The 15,222-nt window shown below is 41.2% G+C and overlaps 2 protein-coding genes across 10 annotated transcripts in view; one reads left to right on the top strand and one right to left on the bottom strand.

Annotated features, from left to right (window-relative positions):
• LOC123975559 (amphoterin-induced protein 3-like) overlaps positions 1-15,222 on the top strand; it is a 104,815-nt gene that overhangs the window by 73,447 nt on the left and 16,146 nt on the right. For all 9 annotated transcript variants that reach the window (XM_046057132.1, XM_046057137.1, XM_046057130.1 and 6 more), the window contains one exon: positions 3,675-3,782. The gene's annotated coding sequence lies outside the window, so the exon portion shown is untranslated. The remainder of the gene's footprint in view (positions 1-3,674; positions 3,783-15,222) is intronic.
• The window catches only part of LOC123975558 (metabotropic glutamate receptor 7-like), a 100,950-nt gene that overhangs the window by 63,639 nt on the left and 22,089 nt on the right, over positions 1-15,222 (bottom strand). Inside the window, exon 3 of the mRNA XM_046057129.1 lies at positions 11,628-11,779. Coding sequence (XP_045913085.1) covers positions 11,628-11,636 — 9 coding nt within the window. The 5' untranslated portion in view covers positions 11,637-11,779. The remainder of the gene's footprint in view (positions 1-11,627; positions 11,780-15,222) is intronic.

Genomic DNA, 15,222 nt, shown 5'->3' on the forward strand with positions numbered 1-15,222 from the left:
TGGAAAAATGTAACACAGCCCCTGTAAATGACACCCTGAGAGACTGGTGTCACCACGCAAGACACTAATTCCACTGCTCGGACTCTGCAGTGAGAGCCTGACTCCCACTTACACTGTCAACGGAAAGGTTACTTTTGAAAAATGGGGCCCTCACTGTGATTTAATTCACTGACTAACCCTAGGAAGAGGGGCTTTTCCCCCGGGGAGACTATGCGATTTAGACTGAGATTACACTTCGGTTTGGATCTTCTCTCTTTTCTCCTTCCTCACTTTTCCACAGTCATGTGTGCACAGACACAGACACACATACACAGACATCCAGACAAATTCCATTGCAATTTCATCATGGGATAAAGAAGGAAGCAACAAGCAAAGACGAGTGAGAATGAGGTCCATGTTCAATACATAGCTGACCAAACAAATACATTTAGCCATGTTTTCCATATGCCAGGGGTGTAATACATTTCCTACTGAAAAAATTATGGCCTCATATGAGAGACCAGTGCTTTTGTTTCAAGCATTCAATAACACGTCTGATCAATGCAGTCTTCTTCAAGTCATTTACAGGGCTGGCACACTGTGTGCTTCTTTAAAGAAAGACAATTCACAGAACAATAAAAAGTCAACCTTCAAGACAAGAGGCAATAAGGTTTCCTTTTGGGCTGGCACTTGGCACAATGGGGTCTGTCTGTCAAATTAATTAACCCAGAAACCTGTTTAATTCCGAGACTCAAATGAAAGGGCCATCGTATCCACGGGAAAGAAATGACTCCGGAGCAGGAGGTAATTGCATGTCGGGGTGATTTGTTCGGAAGCATGCAGGCCACCAGCTTGTTTAGAGTCGTGCATACTATGTGAGGGGTGAGGTGTTAATGTTAGATCAATGTAGGGGCAATGTTAGATTAGCAACATGAAGGTCACTGAGCTGCTGGGCCCCCATGTCTAATTTTGTACCATCTGCTTTGGAATAATAAAACCAGGGTATCTGCTTTTCTTCATCACTGTAAGCAGAATCAGCGTCTGTGAGGAGAGCAAAAAAATAAAATATAGATATTGTAATTCTACAGGCATGCTGTCTGAGAAGACCAATTCTCACCTCTTCTGCTGTTTATGCCTAAGACAAAGCAGGTGCATCGCAGCTAGGACGATAGACTCTCCACGCTCTCAATTATGATTGCAATCCATCTGTCATACCTGCTCCCTTCTAATTATGTCTCTGTAAAGTTGCTGCTCTGAGCTCAGTACCCATTCACACTCTGAAATGTGCATTATCTGTCTATCTTCCACAAGTGACCACTGGAATACATAACAGCAGCATGTATCTTGGTTTTCACCACAGGCTATCTTTGAAAACTCATGGGTTATATTGACAATTAGTCAATTATAGACAAGTACCTGCTACTGATTGGGAGCCAGCCTGGTAGCAATAATGATCATATGTATTATATGTGACAGTAACGGGCCCAAAGGGCTGACCTCCCACCCACACGCTACGGGAATCTTCCAAAGGCGCTATTAGTGGGTGACTGGGTCTTTGTTTTGATGGCTAACCTCATGGTCCACTGGCCTTACGTGATGAGTGGGTGCAGCTGCGTTAGTTAGCCAGGAGGACTTTAGCCACAAATTTGATTCTGATAACAAATGCCTCTCGCCTTGTGTCTGTTAATTAGCCGACCTTCTGAGCAGCTCTGGGCCTCTACTGAATTGTTTTATTACCAAGTGTCTTTGCGGTGCATTCTGATGGAGGAGATTTCATTCAGTCTTTTTGAGTGACTCATAACAATCCCTCTCCGTGTGTGTGTGTGTGTGTGTGAGGAGAGAGACAGGTAGGCTACCACAGTACCATTCATAACTATCAATATAGCAAAAGCAAAAAAAACAAAACAATATGATATTTAGCTCCAATAAATCACTTTCTTACAAAGAATTAAAATAGATAAAGGGATGAATACCACTCTCATTTCTTTACAGTAGAGGAAGCTACAGCCAGCTTAGCTTAGCATAACAGGGGGAAACAGCTTGCCTGGCTCTGTTTGAAGGTAACAAATCCACCTACCAGCACCTCTAAAGCTCACTAATTACTATGTTATATGTCCTTTGGTTGGTTGGTTTGTTCAATCTGTACAAAAACTCAAAGTATAAAAATCACAAGTGCTCCCAGACAAGAAATACCTTCTTAAGGTGCTCAAACAGTCTGGCACGCAACTCCCCAGTAAAACCACAACTCCATCATTTTTACACTTTTTGTATGAATTAACAATTCTATCGTGTTTGTTCATTCTGTAGAGAAACCAAAGCATAAAGACAGCAAGCTGTGGTCTGTTTCTTGGCCGGGCGCAGTAACTTCCTGGAGTCTTGTCATCACGGTGAGGTTGCCGGGCCAACAGCAGAGACTCCATTACACTTATTGAGAGCGTTATCGACCTTCCCATCTAACTCTTGGCAAGCAAGCAAATGAGCAAATTTCGAAAAACGTCTAACTATTCCTATAAAAGTGGGAAAAACAGCTGTGGATTGGTATGTGTGGTCTCTGCGATATCATTGTTGAAAGGGATGAACAGGTCTGAGAAGTATTAAGCATTGATGTTTAATATCGATCCACCCGTCTAACTTTCGTCACGAAAGGAAATATGCGTAATTCACAAAATGTCGACCTATTCCTTTAATGACTGTGCATAATGATTAGTTCCTTGATATCTGTGAATAAACATACTGACAGCTTTCTTAATGAATAGTTCCTGCTTAATTCTGAATCAGCTGCTGAGTGACACAAAACTACTCATTAATTCTAATTACTTACATTATAGTCTCTATCTTTGTGCTCCCTCGCGAAAGTTGCTGAATCATCCTGAGTACTTACCTGTTTTTTTATGTCATAATTATCTTGTTATTACATTTTTGTGTCCCCTCAAGTAAAAGGAAAATCTCCTCCTTTATAATGAGAATCCTCAGTTATTTCCTTCACAACAAACCAGAGGCAGAATTAAGAGAAAAGATAAACACCTGCACTGTGATAAACATCCGTACTTTCTTTCTCTCAGTATAATGCAGTGCAGCTGAACTATTTTGATCTATGATTACCATTTTTATTCAACAATGGTGTGTTCTTGTTTTGAATTGATTTCTGTCTCCATGGCATTGTCCAGCAATATTGGCATTTGTTAAAGTACAGACCGTGGGTCCAAATGTATTTTAGCTCTGTACTGGTGATGTGACAACTTGAAAAAGATCTGAACTCGAAAAAGAGGCACCAAAGTGCCAAATGTCAAGATATTTAAACAGTCCAATATGGGCAAATTAAAACAATCTTGATGTTAATGAGGACGCTCAACACTGAGACACCGCACATGCTGCAGATGGACATCATAACCTCATGATCCTTTTCACTTTGGCAGGCAAGCCTCCTTAGTTTGTTATTCATTTCAATTTATGTTCTGGCAGCTGGTCACATACCACCACAGCGACTTGGCGTCTGATGTATTTGCACGGCACAAGGCTTCAAACTTGATTATTCTATTATCACAACACAAATGAGCTCATTCTTCCATTTTTTTTCATGTGAACTTTTGTCAAAAATGTTGTTGTCACTGAAACCGTGCGAGTGGATTACGCCTATGCCACTTTAATTAACTGCAGTGCTGTTGCAAATAACATATTTTCTTCATCGTACACAGCTCATTACCATATGGAGCTGCCAGTGAGGACTGCAGTGGAGGGCAGGCATACTTATTTCAGATAAGTGGCCCTGCAGTCTTATACTGGAGTATAAGCATTCACAAAAGGTATACACACATGCACGCGTGTACACACGCGCACACACTTTGAACAAGAATTTGCTTAGCCTGACTGCTTGCCGCTGCGCAATTCATCATCCACATGAATTAATCTCTCTCACTCATTAGGTGGAAATTAACTCAGAAATTACCGCACATAGCTAACACACAAGGTGGAACAATGAATCACCACCTTTACGTTTAAAAGCCATCCACTTGGATCAACACTTATGGTCGCTGCCTCGTACACCGTACGTCTCCTCCTTTAGCTGGAGGACATACTCAATTAAAAGTTAGTCAAGTTAAATCGCTTCCCATTTTGACCATGTGGAAGTCTGAGGAGCGTGCAGTCTGACAGTAATCCCCTGGGTTTATCTGTTCAGTGAGCTCAGCGCCTCCACATTCCCCCAGTAACCATCCTCTCACTCAGCCACGGTCTGTCTCCCTCTGGACTCCCCATGGCCCAGTGGTCCCACAGGAGCACTGTGGCTGGAACTGTGGGTCACAAAAGCTGCCTTTTCCCCAGAGCGGCTCCGCTGTGGGCACACTGGGTGCCTTTTTCAGCCATCCCATCTGATCCCTCGCATATAGAGCGAGAGTCAATGTGAGGAAATGCATATATTCATACCGACCGGGTTACAATAGTCACAGCAGGTTTTGAATCCACTATGGAGCCAAGGGGGGTCACGGTCAAGACAGGGTGCCTATCACTAAGTGACATCTCCTAAGAATGACTGCTCAAAGTGAGATAGAGTAACATGGAGTACATTGTGCTCACAGAGTTTGGAGGGAGGAATGGTTGTGTATTGTAGCATTTAATGGGTGCCCAAAAGTGTCCAGTGAAAGTGAGACCTGTCGACACAGGGCACAGCACAATACAGACGGAGCAGAATGGGACTTCTTACGGCTGATCGGGGACTGAATAAAGCCCAGTTCATTTGCTACATATCACGTTTTGTTACATGGTTTCCGACAATTCCTCATATTTCATCCGTGGAGCTGGCAAGGGGCATTTTATTTCCTTCCTATTTCCTTCACCTTTCAGCTCGTTTTAAGCTCCTCCATGTCAAGATGGTGTTTTTTTCCCTTTCCGAATTTCTCCCTTTTTGCTTTCAAGCTGAAAATCAAATCTATAAATCAAAGGCAATGAGAGAAAGACACGGGGGCTGAAGGGCATTTAAATCCTTTCAGAGTTCCCAAAGCTTCAGAGAGGGAAATAAACAGGAAATTAAAATGGAGCTGGAAATGGTAGCAATCCCTCTTTTCAGGGGATTGAAACCAGGTGCATTTCTTAACGCTTCTTCGTGCTTTATATTCTGTTCTGCTGGGAAGCAATCCTCTTCTCCCTTATTAATTTCCTTGAAAAAGGAAAGGAATTATAGTCATTCATAACGGATTCCTGTTGTTAAATTGTTTTTTTTTTTATTTGTTTGTGTTCTGACTCACCAAGGTTTTTTGCACATTGAGCATGACAACTTCTGTCATGCTTAATGTGCAAAAAACCTTCCAGTGCCAAGGTGCTCTTAAATTGTATCCCATATGGGCTCAGTCTTTCTACTGTATGTCATCAGGTTGAACATACCCGACAACTGTGTCTGTTCACCTGGCTGCGTATTTTAATGAAATATTGCTGCTGAACAAAGTTGTTGGCTGACCTTAAGACTGAACTTAATTTGCATAAAAGCATATGATTAGACATGGCGCAGCCACCACTGAAAAAACTAATTTGTTCACACTTGACCAGCGCCGACCACATCCGCGAATGAGTGAGTGACCACAGTTTTCCACTGATAGCTCAAGACATTGTAAGGCAGTACTTAAACACGGTGGTGCTTTGAGCTAAATGCAAACATACTCACAATTACAATGTTAACATGCTGGTATTTAGCAGATAATGTTTACCCATTTACCATCTTAGATTAGCATGTGAGCATGCTAACATTTGCTAATTAGCACTAAACACAAATTATAGCACCAGATGACGGGAATGTCATTAGCTGTGCTGGTATTTTGTCACAAAGTATTGGACACCTTGAAATGTTGAACTGATGATAGTGCTAGATGAAAAGCCAGAGGATCACCAACATTAATAAAATTCATCCTGATTCATCCTGAGCACACGAAAGTCTGTACCGTATTTCATGGCAATCCATCCATTAGTTGTTCAGATTTTTCAGTCTAGACCAAATTTGTTAAGTGAATAACTGACTGATATTGCCATCCCTAAAGCCATGCCCCTAGCATGGCTAAAAATGACACAACTGGAAGTTGCCTTTAGACTTTGCACTTCTGTCCAAGAATCTGGACCCTATGAGTCCAGAGTCCTTTTAGTTATATTTTTCCTTTCAGAAAGAATTGAGTGACACATTCAGATGAAATACATGACTCCCACTCCTACATCTATGTAGAGAATGAGAGGCTATTACATTTATGAGACACTTATGAGATTCTTGACAGCCCTTGACAGCTAAGCACAGCGCTTACACATACATGGCACCTTTGCCTCACCTCAGTAATACTATTGATTAACATCATGTAGAACTTTTCACAAAATGCCAAACTGGTGCTGATTTTGAATGTTAATTTCAGGTAACACAACACACAAGAAGAGCCAGGAGCTCAGCGCTGCACATATTCAAGTAGATTTACTGCGTATAGATCAATATTTTTTCTTCATTGTCTTGAGTTGATGTGTGAACGAGAAATCTGAAACCCAAACATAATCACATCAAAATGACTGTTGAATGAAAAATGATATGTCTGGTTCTTTTTTTCAAAAGACTCCTATACAATAAATTGCACAACATCAAACTGAGGCTATAAATCACGGCACTCTGAGGCATAGGCAGGAATGAGAGGCATGCTTTCTTTTTAAGTGGAGGCTTGCAGTTGAACCTCAGGCACTGGAGTCCATAAATCGCAGCATCAATTATTAACCCAAATCTGTTTTAATGTGCCAAAAGAAACCCCAGTGGGCAAGCTAATGCAACTAGCAGGAAATGAGGAACAGACAAAATGACCAGCGAGGCCAGAGTCGGCCCCTTTTTCCGTCGGAGCTGGTCTAGAGTGCAGGAAAGCATCAAACACAAACCCATCCTGTCAGACTTTAGGGGCCATCAGGAGCCATATTAGCAGCTAAATAATAGAGAATTCTGTTAATTTAAGAGTGAAAATATGCTGATAGATTCAGCCTTGAGGACATAATTGATGAAGGCCTCAGAGACATGACAGTGCACAAGGGAGAAACGGGGTTCAGCAAAGCAACAATATCCCCTATTGCTCCCAGGAAGTTTTCAGAAAACATGTGTCAAAGATCACAAGGTGGTTTGAAAGTGAACTGAAAGTAAACAGCAAACCATTAGGAGACGACCTCAGCAATCACAACGTAGCTGCGGGATGTGGGTATATCATGATCACGGACTGAGACCAAAAGCAAATAGAAATTCATTCCCCCTCAGGGCCAGTAATTTTCGGCGCAGCTCAATCTGCGGTAAATGTTTTTCAGTGTTTTATTAACATGTTCAATACGCTCATACGGTATGCAGTACATTGAATGCAAAACATCTTAAAAAACACTCTTGGCGTGAAGGCTGTTGTGAGGAGAATTCAGGTCTTTCATCCACCTTGCTTATAAAATCCAATCCCAAACAGAGGAAGTGTGATATAAAGAAACAGGTTAGTGAAGGATGTTTAAGCTTCAAACAGAACAATTTGTCCAAACTGAATACTGGAATGTATTTCCCTCCTAATTTTTCACTTCAGGAAGCATTTCTAAATCAAGTTGAAGCACTGATGACATTTTCCCTGCTTACACTACTTATTATTTAATTATTCATCATGTTTTCTGTGGGGTGAAAAAAAGGCATGCTGATATAGGAGCAAGTCCTAACTTTGAAAAGTGGGAGCATACAGCAGCAACCCAATTGCCTCCACTCTGTTTACTTGATGCAAAATGTGCAACTGTTTTTGATTTTCAAACATTTAAAACATAGATGGGGCAAAATATACCACTGCAACACATCCAGCCAGTCAGTCGGTTGTGGTTGTTCTTACTTATTTAAGCAATCAGATTTACTTTCCCGTGATCACTGGGGAGACTCTCCAGGACGCGTTCAGATCTCTTCCTTCATCTGACAGAGAAGAGGAGGGAAGTGTGCGAGTTGAACACTGAAGCTGTCTTATTAGTGCTTAACTCCCCCTGCTTAGGTCTTCAGATTGACAGGAAAAAAAATAAAAAGTGTTCATGCAGGCTGCGCCATAAACAGTGGCAGTGATAAATATCTACTGTCACTTCCAACATGACTCACTTGTCTGAGTCTCAGCTTTACAGCACACAAAGGAGGCTGCAGCAGGGCAACCATACACTGCTGCTAAATCTTTATCAGATTATAGATAATAGATGTACTCTATAAAATAGCTTATATTACCAGAGAGTGAACTGAAGCGGAACACAGTTCTGCACCAAATAGTGAATAATGAGCTTAATGCTATAAAAGCACACACAAGCATTGATACAGGTAAAAAGCCATCCAAGCCCTCATTACTCTTCCGAGTGGCTGGCCCATTCATGTCGTTTTATGTAGGCTTCAGTTGCTTACTCCTGTCCTCGTCTTCAAAGTGGCCACTCCAGACCACCACCAGTCACCACAGACCTGCCTGTGAGTCAGATATGTTTTTGTTTTTTTTTGGTTTGCAGTGAAGTAGGCGGAGGGTGTCAGCCTTGCAAAGAACGGACCAGAGACTAATGTGGCAGGAAAATGATTCCACAGAAACCCATATTCATGGCATTTCTACAGTGGAAGGGAAAGTATTCAGGTCATTTACATAAGTAAAAGTAACAATTCAGCATATAATTCTGCAACTACTTGATTGTAAGTCCCCCATTGAGAATATCATGTATGGTAACCAAAAGTAATTATGTATTTTTACTGAAAAGTACTTACAATATTAAAAGCAAAAGTAGTCATAATGCAGAAAAACAGCCTCTGTGAGTGGTTTGCTATTATATATTATATTTTTGGATTATAATTTCTGATGCATTAATGTGTCACATTATACTGTTGTAGTTGGTCGAAGTGGAGCAAAACTCATTTTACAGTGTTGGGTAGGTTAATATATTGCAATACATCCTATTTTATAAACTCTTATCTGTAAAGTAACTGATAAAGCTTCTCTGAATTGTAATGGGGTAGAAATATAAACATTCCTGTAAATTACCGCAAATTTGTACTGTAATAATTACACCGTCTGCCGCTGCATTTCAAAATCACAGAAGCAAGATAAGGGGCATTTTGCAGCCTAGTAATAGACTTAAAGCACCATTTTGTCCATGTCATTAGTTTAGAAACGTATTAACCTAAAAAAAAAAAGTTTCTAATGTCTATCCCTGACTTGATCTATACGTGAGATGTCACCTGTTGCTGTTGATAACTGATACATCAGTTTTAATTATACATTTGTTCTGTTCATGTTTATGAGGCTTTCCTCCCACAGTCTAAACACATGCAAATCAGGGGGATTAATGACTCTAAATTACCCATAGGTGTTAGTGTGAATTATTATGTGAACTGATTGCTCTGTGATAAACTAGCAGTCTCTCCAGGCTGTTTACCTGACTTTATATACAGTGTATGCTGTGAAAGACTCCCCATGCTCCTGAATAAGAATGACAAGTTGAAGAAAATGAATGAATTTTGTGCATTTAGTTTTCCATCAATGCAGCAGCACAATAGAAGCCAACATCACTGCTGTCACAAATTACTGCCGAGCTAAGATCAGTAAGTACAAAGTCTTTGAACCTTTATATTACGTTACATTAGCTAACATTCATTTAGCAGACAGGTGCAATCAAACTCAAAAGAATAAAGAGCTAGATGTCATCAAAATGATCCTATACCTTTAAAAGACTTCAGATGAACTAAACTAATTGTAGTATTATATAATGGTACTTTCTAATAAGGCTTATTTTATAAGGGACTTTCGTGTTTTAGCTTTAATAATCATGTATTAATTAGTGCCTAATAGATCAGTAATAATCCAAGAACAATAATAATAGTAATAAGTAAGAACTCTTTATAGGTTACCAGGCTGTAAAAATAAATCCCTTTTGGCTGGTGCACATCCTACTTGCTTTGTCATTTTAGCTTGCTTTTATATTAATGGGCAAGAACCCTTCAATGGATCATTTGGCCACTTACCTTCTGGAAAAAGAGCTGCGTAATCCAAAATCAATTTATGACCAATTTATTAACATTTACAACTCCACACTTGATCTGTTATAACAGTGGACATTTAGCTGCAGACATCCGGTGACTTATAAAGTGAGAAGCCATCAAGTCTGAAGAAATGGATCGACATATATGACAAAAGGTGAGTAGAGATTAAAAAGAAACCTGCTAAAAGTCCAGTCGTGTGTCATTTTTCTTGGATGCTGTATGGAGGACTGGGTGGTGAAATACAATCAAAATTAGTATGCTTTAATTGAATCTTGTTTACTCACAGCCATAAGCATGATTAATCTCTATTTTGTTTCAAAGAAGATGCAGTGTGTTTTTTTCCACAGGATATGTCACCTAAGATTTACCACTGAGTAATTTAGACTGACTACCTGTCATAAATGCCAGACACACCGGGTCTGAAGTGAGATTGGCAGCCCTTTAGAATTCCTCCCATTTTATTTCCCAGTACCGCAACAACATGAAGAGCACATATGCTGCCATACAGCCTTTGCAAGTAAGAAAATCTTAAAATTCGTCTAACCTGCAGACAAAGACTTACTCTATATAAATTAATCAAACAACAGTTAAAACAGCACAATAGTCATATAATCTTACAGCTTTTAAAAAGCTAATGTGAGCACACACTCTCCCGTATGCAATAAGCCACTTTGTTTGTTGAAAACTCGCCAAGTAGCAAAAAAGCATCTGCTATCTCTGCAGTCTCAAGGGGCTAGTTAATTTTAGAAAGATAATCTCCTGCAATATGCTGAGGGATTAAGACGTTAAAAGTCCCAGCATGGGAAGACGATAAGGTTTTTATAGTCATGGACTGCACAAAGTATCCAGTGCATTTTAGGAATAGAGAAGTATGTTACTTTTCATGCTAATCAGCATGCAGATCGGGGGTAAACAAACACCAGTTGTTCGATGACATGTCTATGTAATTTGCCTCTGTCTGTGAGCCACAAACGATGATCACGATGATGGCAGTTCATCTTTGGCTATTAGCATTGTCTCCTAAGGCTGTATTGCAGTACTTTCTCAAGAGATTACCTGCAGGAGAGGAATGCCACACTGAAGCAGGGGGAAGTACTGTACCTAGCTTAATTAATGTAATTTGCATATGCAGGATAAAACTAATCCTCATCAGAGGGAGGTTTCTCCACCTGAGGCCCTTTCTTGTCCTTTCCAAGTCATCCTTCTCTTAATAAACGATCCCTTGAGATTTTCACCTTGTCAGGGAGAACAAAGCATGCTGTCCCACTGTGTGTATTGGAAGGGAATTCTACAGGGATGTTTGAATTCAGTACAAAAGTGTTATGCAGAGTAGACCTGGGCTAGGCTATGCTGAATGCTGGGGAAGTGCGCAGAGCAGACCTGCTATAATGCTGTTGGGGTCTGGAAGTCAACTAAACAGCAAGTTCCAGGTGAATAACAATGTATTGGATTTGCAGGAATCAGGTTCAAAGTCTGCCGGAGCAAAGCAAGCATGGCTTGGCCACCCGCTTGCTTCTTGGGCTGCTGCCAGGGTTTTTAAACACCCTGCCAGGGGTAACAGCCAGGGTTCCCCTGCTGTTTCTCTGCAGTGCTTGAATGCAACACATAGCATACAGGGCAGAAAATACAACTAATGTACCTGAAGCATCCTGAGGGTGGAGAAGCCATTTCTCTGTTGGAGGGATTTGTGTCACATTAGAGGGATGCTGAGCAGAAAAGAACTGGCTTGCAAAAGATCCCTCAAGGCCCCCATTCAGTGGAGAAAACCTCTCCCCTCTCACGGGCTCCTTTCTGTATAAGATAAGCAAATTTACAGCGGCAGATAAACGTGACATTTTCCTCAAACAGGAGCTGCTTAAGAGAAAGCTTCGTAGGTGGGCAAGGCTGATAATACGACAGCCGGGATTGGGGGGACTGGACTGGAAAACCAGCATGAAAAGAAGACGACAGAAATCAGCAAGAGTGGGATCTCTCCCAACCTTTCATTTTCAAACATCTCTTATGCAAAGAGCCACCAACAGGGTGATGTTTGAGAAGTGGTGACCTGCCTGCACTAGGCTGGCGCTCCTCTGCATGCTTATTTCTTTATGGTATAATGTCTACCTCAGGGTGCTGTTTGGCTGTCTTTCCTGGCTGAGGCTCACAAGAATCTCACCCTGTTTATAGGCTATCAAATGGATTACAGACTCATTATCAACAGTGCTCTGTGGCCATAGAAGCCTGTCGTTTACACCACATTTCTACTGTGTCAGCCACAACGGCAAATTCTACGGCAGGAGAGTGTCGAAGTGTGTTTATTTGTGTGTATGTGAGTGTGTGTGTGTGTGCACAGCAAAGAGAGAAAAGTGGTTGCACTAAAGGCATGGCTGATCCAGTTTTACACGGTGTCTCATTTCTGAAGTTGGAGCACAAGTGATTGGCCACTGAGTTTACTGACAGACTTAAACTTCATGTGCATGGCAGCGAATTACTTTTCAAATACACAGCAGTGATATATTCAGTTGCATTTAAAAAATGAACAGCTATTACTACTTTTTTTTTACTATTTTTCTGCTCTATTTTTCTTTTTCTTTTTTTACTGCCCTGCCTGGAGTGTTGCACTAAACTCAGATATCCATGGCGGATAAAGAGTGCTGCGGTGTAGCATGCTGGTGTGATGTAATGCTAAGTGAAGCTCTCTGAAGGTCTGGGCTCTATACAAAGTACAAGATAAATGTATTTATCATTTTACAACAAAGGACTGTAAAATGAGATGAAGCTGTAGTTCCCTTTCTGCTACTCACTAAAAGCAATCGTTATATACAAAAATGATATACACTAGATGGGGGGATAAATAACATTGAAATAAAACTATTTTGGTGCTGAGGATGAATTTGGGAGTCTCACAGCCTGGGGAAAAAAAGTCTGAAGTCTGGTGGTATGACAGCTCCTCTGTAAAAGTCAACAAGAACTTGGCACCATTTGTTCCATGTTTCTATAAGAAATATAACCGTTTCTGAGCTTTCTTTACCAGGGTGGAGATGTGAGATGACCATATCAGGTTCTCTGTGATGCTGATTCCCAGTAACCTAAAACTGTTCATCTGCTCCACTCTGAACTCCAATTATGTAGACAGGAGTTTTTGTCTTCACCTCCTTTTTCCATCAGCTCCCTAAAGTTAAGGAGTAGGTTGTTCTCTGTGCATCACTCTACAAGACTGCTTACTTCCAATATAAAGTCTCATTGTTTACAATCAGGCAGATGATGGTGGTGTCGTCCACAAACTTCAGAACAGGGTTCTCTCCATTTCGAGGGGTTGCAGACATTGGTGTACAGCGTGAACAGGAGGGGGCTGAGCACACACCCTGGGGGGCTCTGGTGTTGCGTACTAGAGTGGAGGAGGTGTGACCACTAGTGGTGTAACGGAGCACAGTTGATCGGTTCGGCATGCAGGTGAATCACAGATTCATTGCAAAGTTTAACCATCAAAGTACGAAAAACATTTTTACTGTCACTGTTTTAAGTAATAATTCTGTAAATTGTGAAGCAGAGTTGCGTTGAAAAGACAGAAAAGACCGATGCATGCTGTTTAACTGAAGCGCAATGATTGGGTTAGGGGAGGGCGGCTGATTTAAAAGCTGTCACTTTCACCTCCGTTGAGTGAAATCCCCTGGCTGTGACATCAGGCTCTTTCAGTGGTGTAACTGGGACACTGGGCATGCTTGTCATTAAAGAAATAGATCATCAGATTGTGATGCTTATTGTAGCTTCAGTAATATGTGCTTCCTTTCCTTTGACACACAACTCTGCTCACTCAACGGAGCAGCTCTAGTCTCTTTGCCCATCTGTGGCACAGCAGCCTTCAGTGTCAATAGGCTATACTCGTGACGTGGGCATGACACTGAGCCAGACTACAGAGTGGTGACGGCAGACAGAGAGAGGCGGCTAGATTAGCGCCAAAGTAGCTCGCTGTAAAATTAATTTAATTGCTGATCCAAAAAAATATCCAATCAAGACTCAAAACTGTGATATGACCCGAACCATGAGTTTTGTTATCCGTCGCACCCCTAGTGAACACCAATCCGAACTGTCGGGGGTCTGTTTATGTGGAAGTCCAATATCCAATTGCAGAGTGTCGTACTCAAGTGTAAGGTTGGGAGTGAGTTTCATTGGGAAGATTGCGTTCAGCGCTGAAATCCACAAACAGCAACCTGATGTAGGTGTTGTTTTTCTCATTTCATTGTTTCATGTGTGAAAACTGAGTGGAGGGCAGTGGAGATAGCATACTTTTTGGATCTGTTGGTTCTGAAAGCAAACTGGTGAGGGTCCAGGTCACCTGGGATGTTATTCTTGATGTGCTGTAGAACCAAAGCACTTCATCAGAAGGGGGGTGAGCGCCACAGGGCGGTAAGTCATAAAAATGTCTGTAATAACATCGACTCTTTTCACATCTGCTGTGGATACTGACGTTCTTCTGGAGTTGGAGTAGACTTTACACCTGAATCTTTGTTGAGGAGATCAAAGTGAGCATAAAATGTGTTCAGCTCATCTGGTAATGTGGCCTCACACATGATGTGGCCTGTGATGTTTTTTATCGTCTGCCATATATCTTTGGTGTTGTTGTTGTTGAGGCCTCTCTCCAGTCTCTGCTGATGTCTCAGCTTCGCCTCCTTGATTCCAACTTTCAGTCTAACTCTGGCAGTGCTATATGCTTCCTCTTGATAGAGCCCTCACCTCTCCATTCATCCAGGCCTTCTGGTTGGGGAATGATTTTATTGTCTTAGTAATCACCACATCATCAACGCATCTGCTGGTGTGTGATGTCACTGATGCTGTATATTCCTCAAAATTGATTTGGTTCTCTCAGAACATGTGCCAGTCTGTCCTGTAGAGCTGCTGTAGCCTCATCTGTCAGTACTTTGATTGTGTTAGTGTTGGTTTGATTCTTATCTGGGTATAAGAATACAGGAGAAGCAGTGAAATATGGTCTGATAGACCAAAATGTTTGTGTAAATATGGTCCAGGGTATTGCTTCCCATGGTGGAGATGTGGACATACTGGTGGAATTTAGATGTTTGATTAAAATCACTAGCTACAATAAAAACACATTCCGTGTATGGTTCAAAACCAAATTGGAAAAAACAAGTAAACAAGTCGTTTTTTTGTTTTTTTTTCTGTTTTAAAACCAAAATGAAAAAACAAGCAGCTGCGTTATTTTTCAGGCACAGCAATCGCCCAAGTATCAGCTGCATCAA

The sequence above is a fragment of the Micropterus dolomieu genome, linkage group LG08 (genome assembly GCF_021292245.1).
Source record: "Micropterus dolomieu isolate WLL.071019.BEF.003 ecotype Adirondacks linkage group LG08, ASM2129224v1, whole genome shotgun sequence".
In the NCBI taxonomy this organism is placed as follows: Eukaryota; Metazoa; Chordata; class Actinopteri; order Centrarchiformes; family Centrarchidae; genus Micropterus; species Micropterus dolomieu.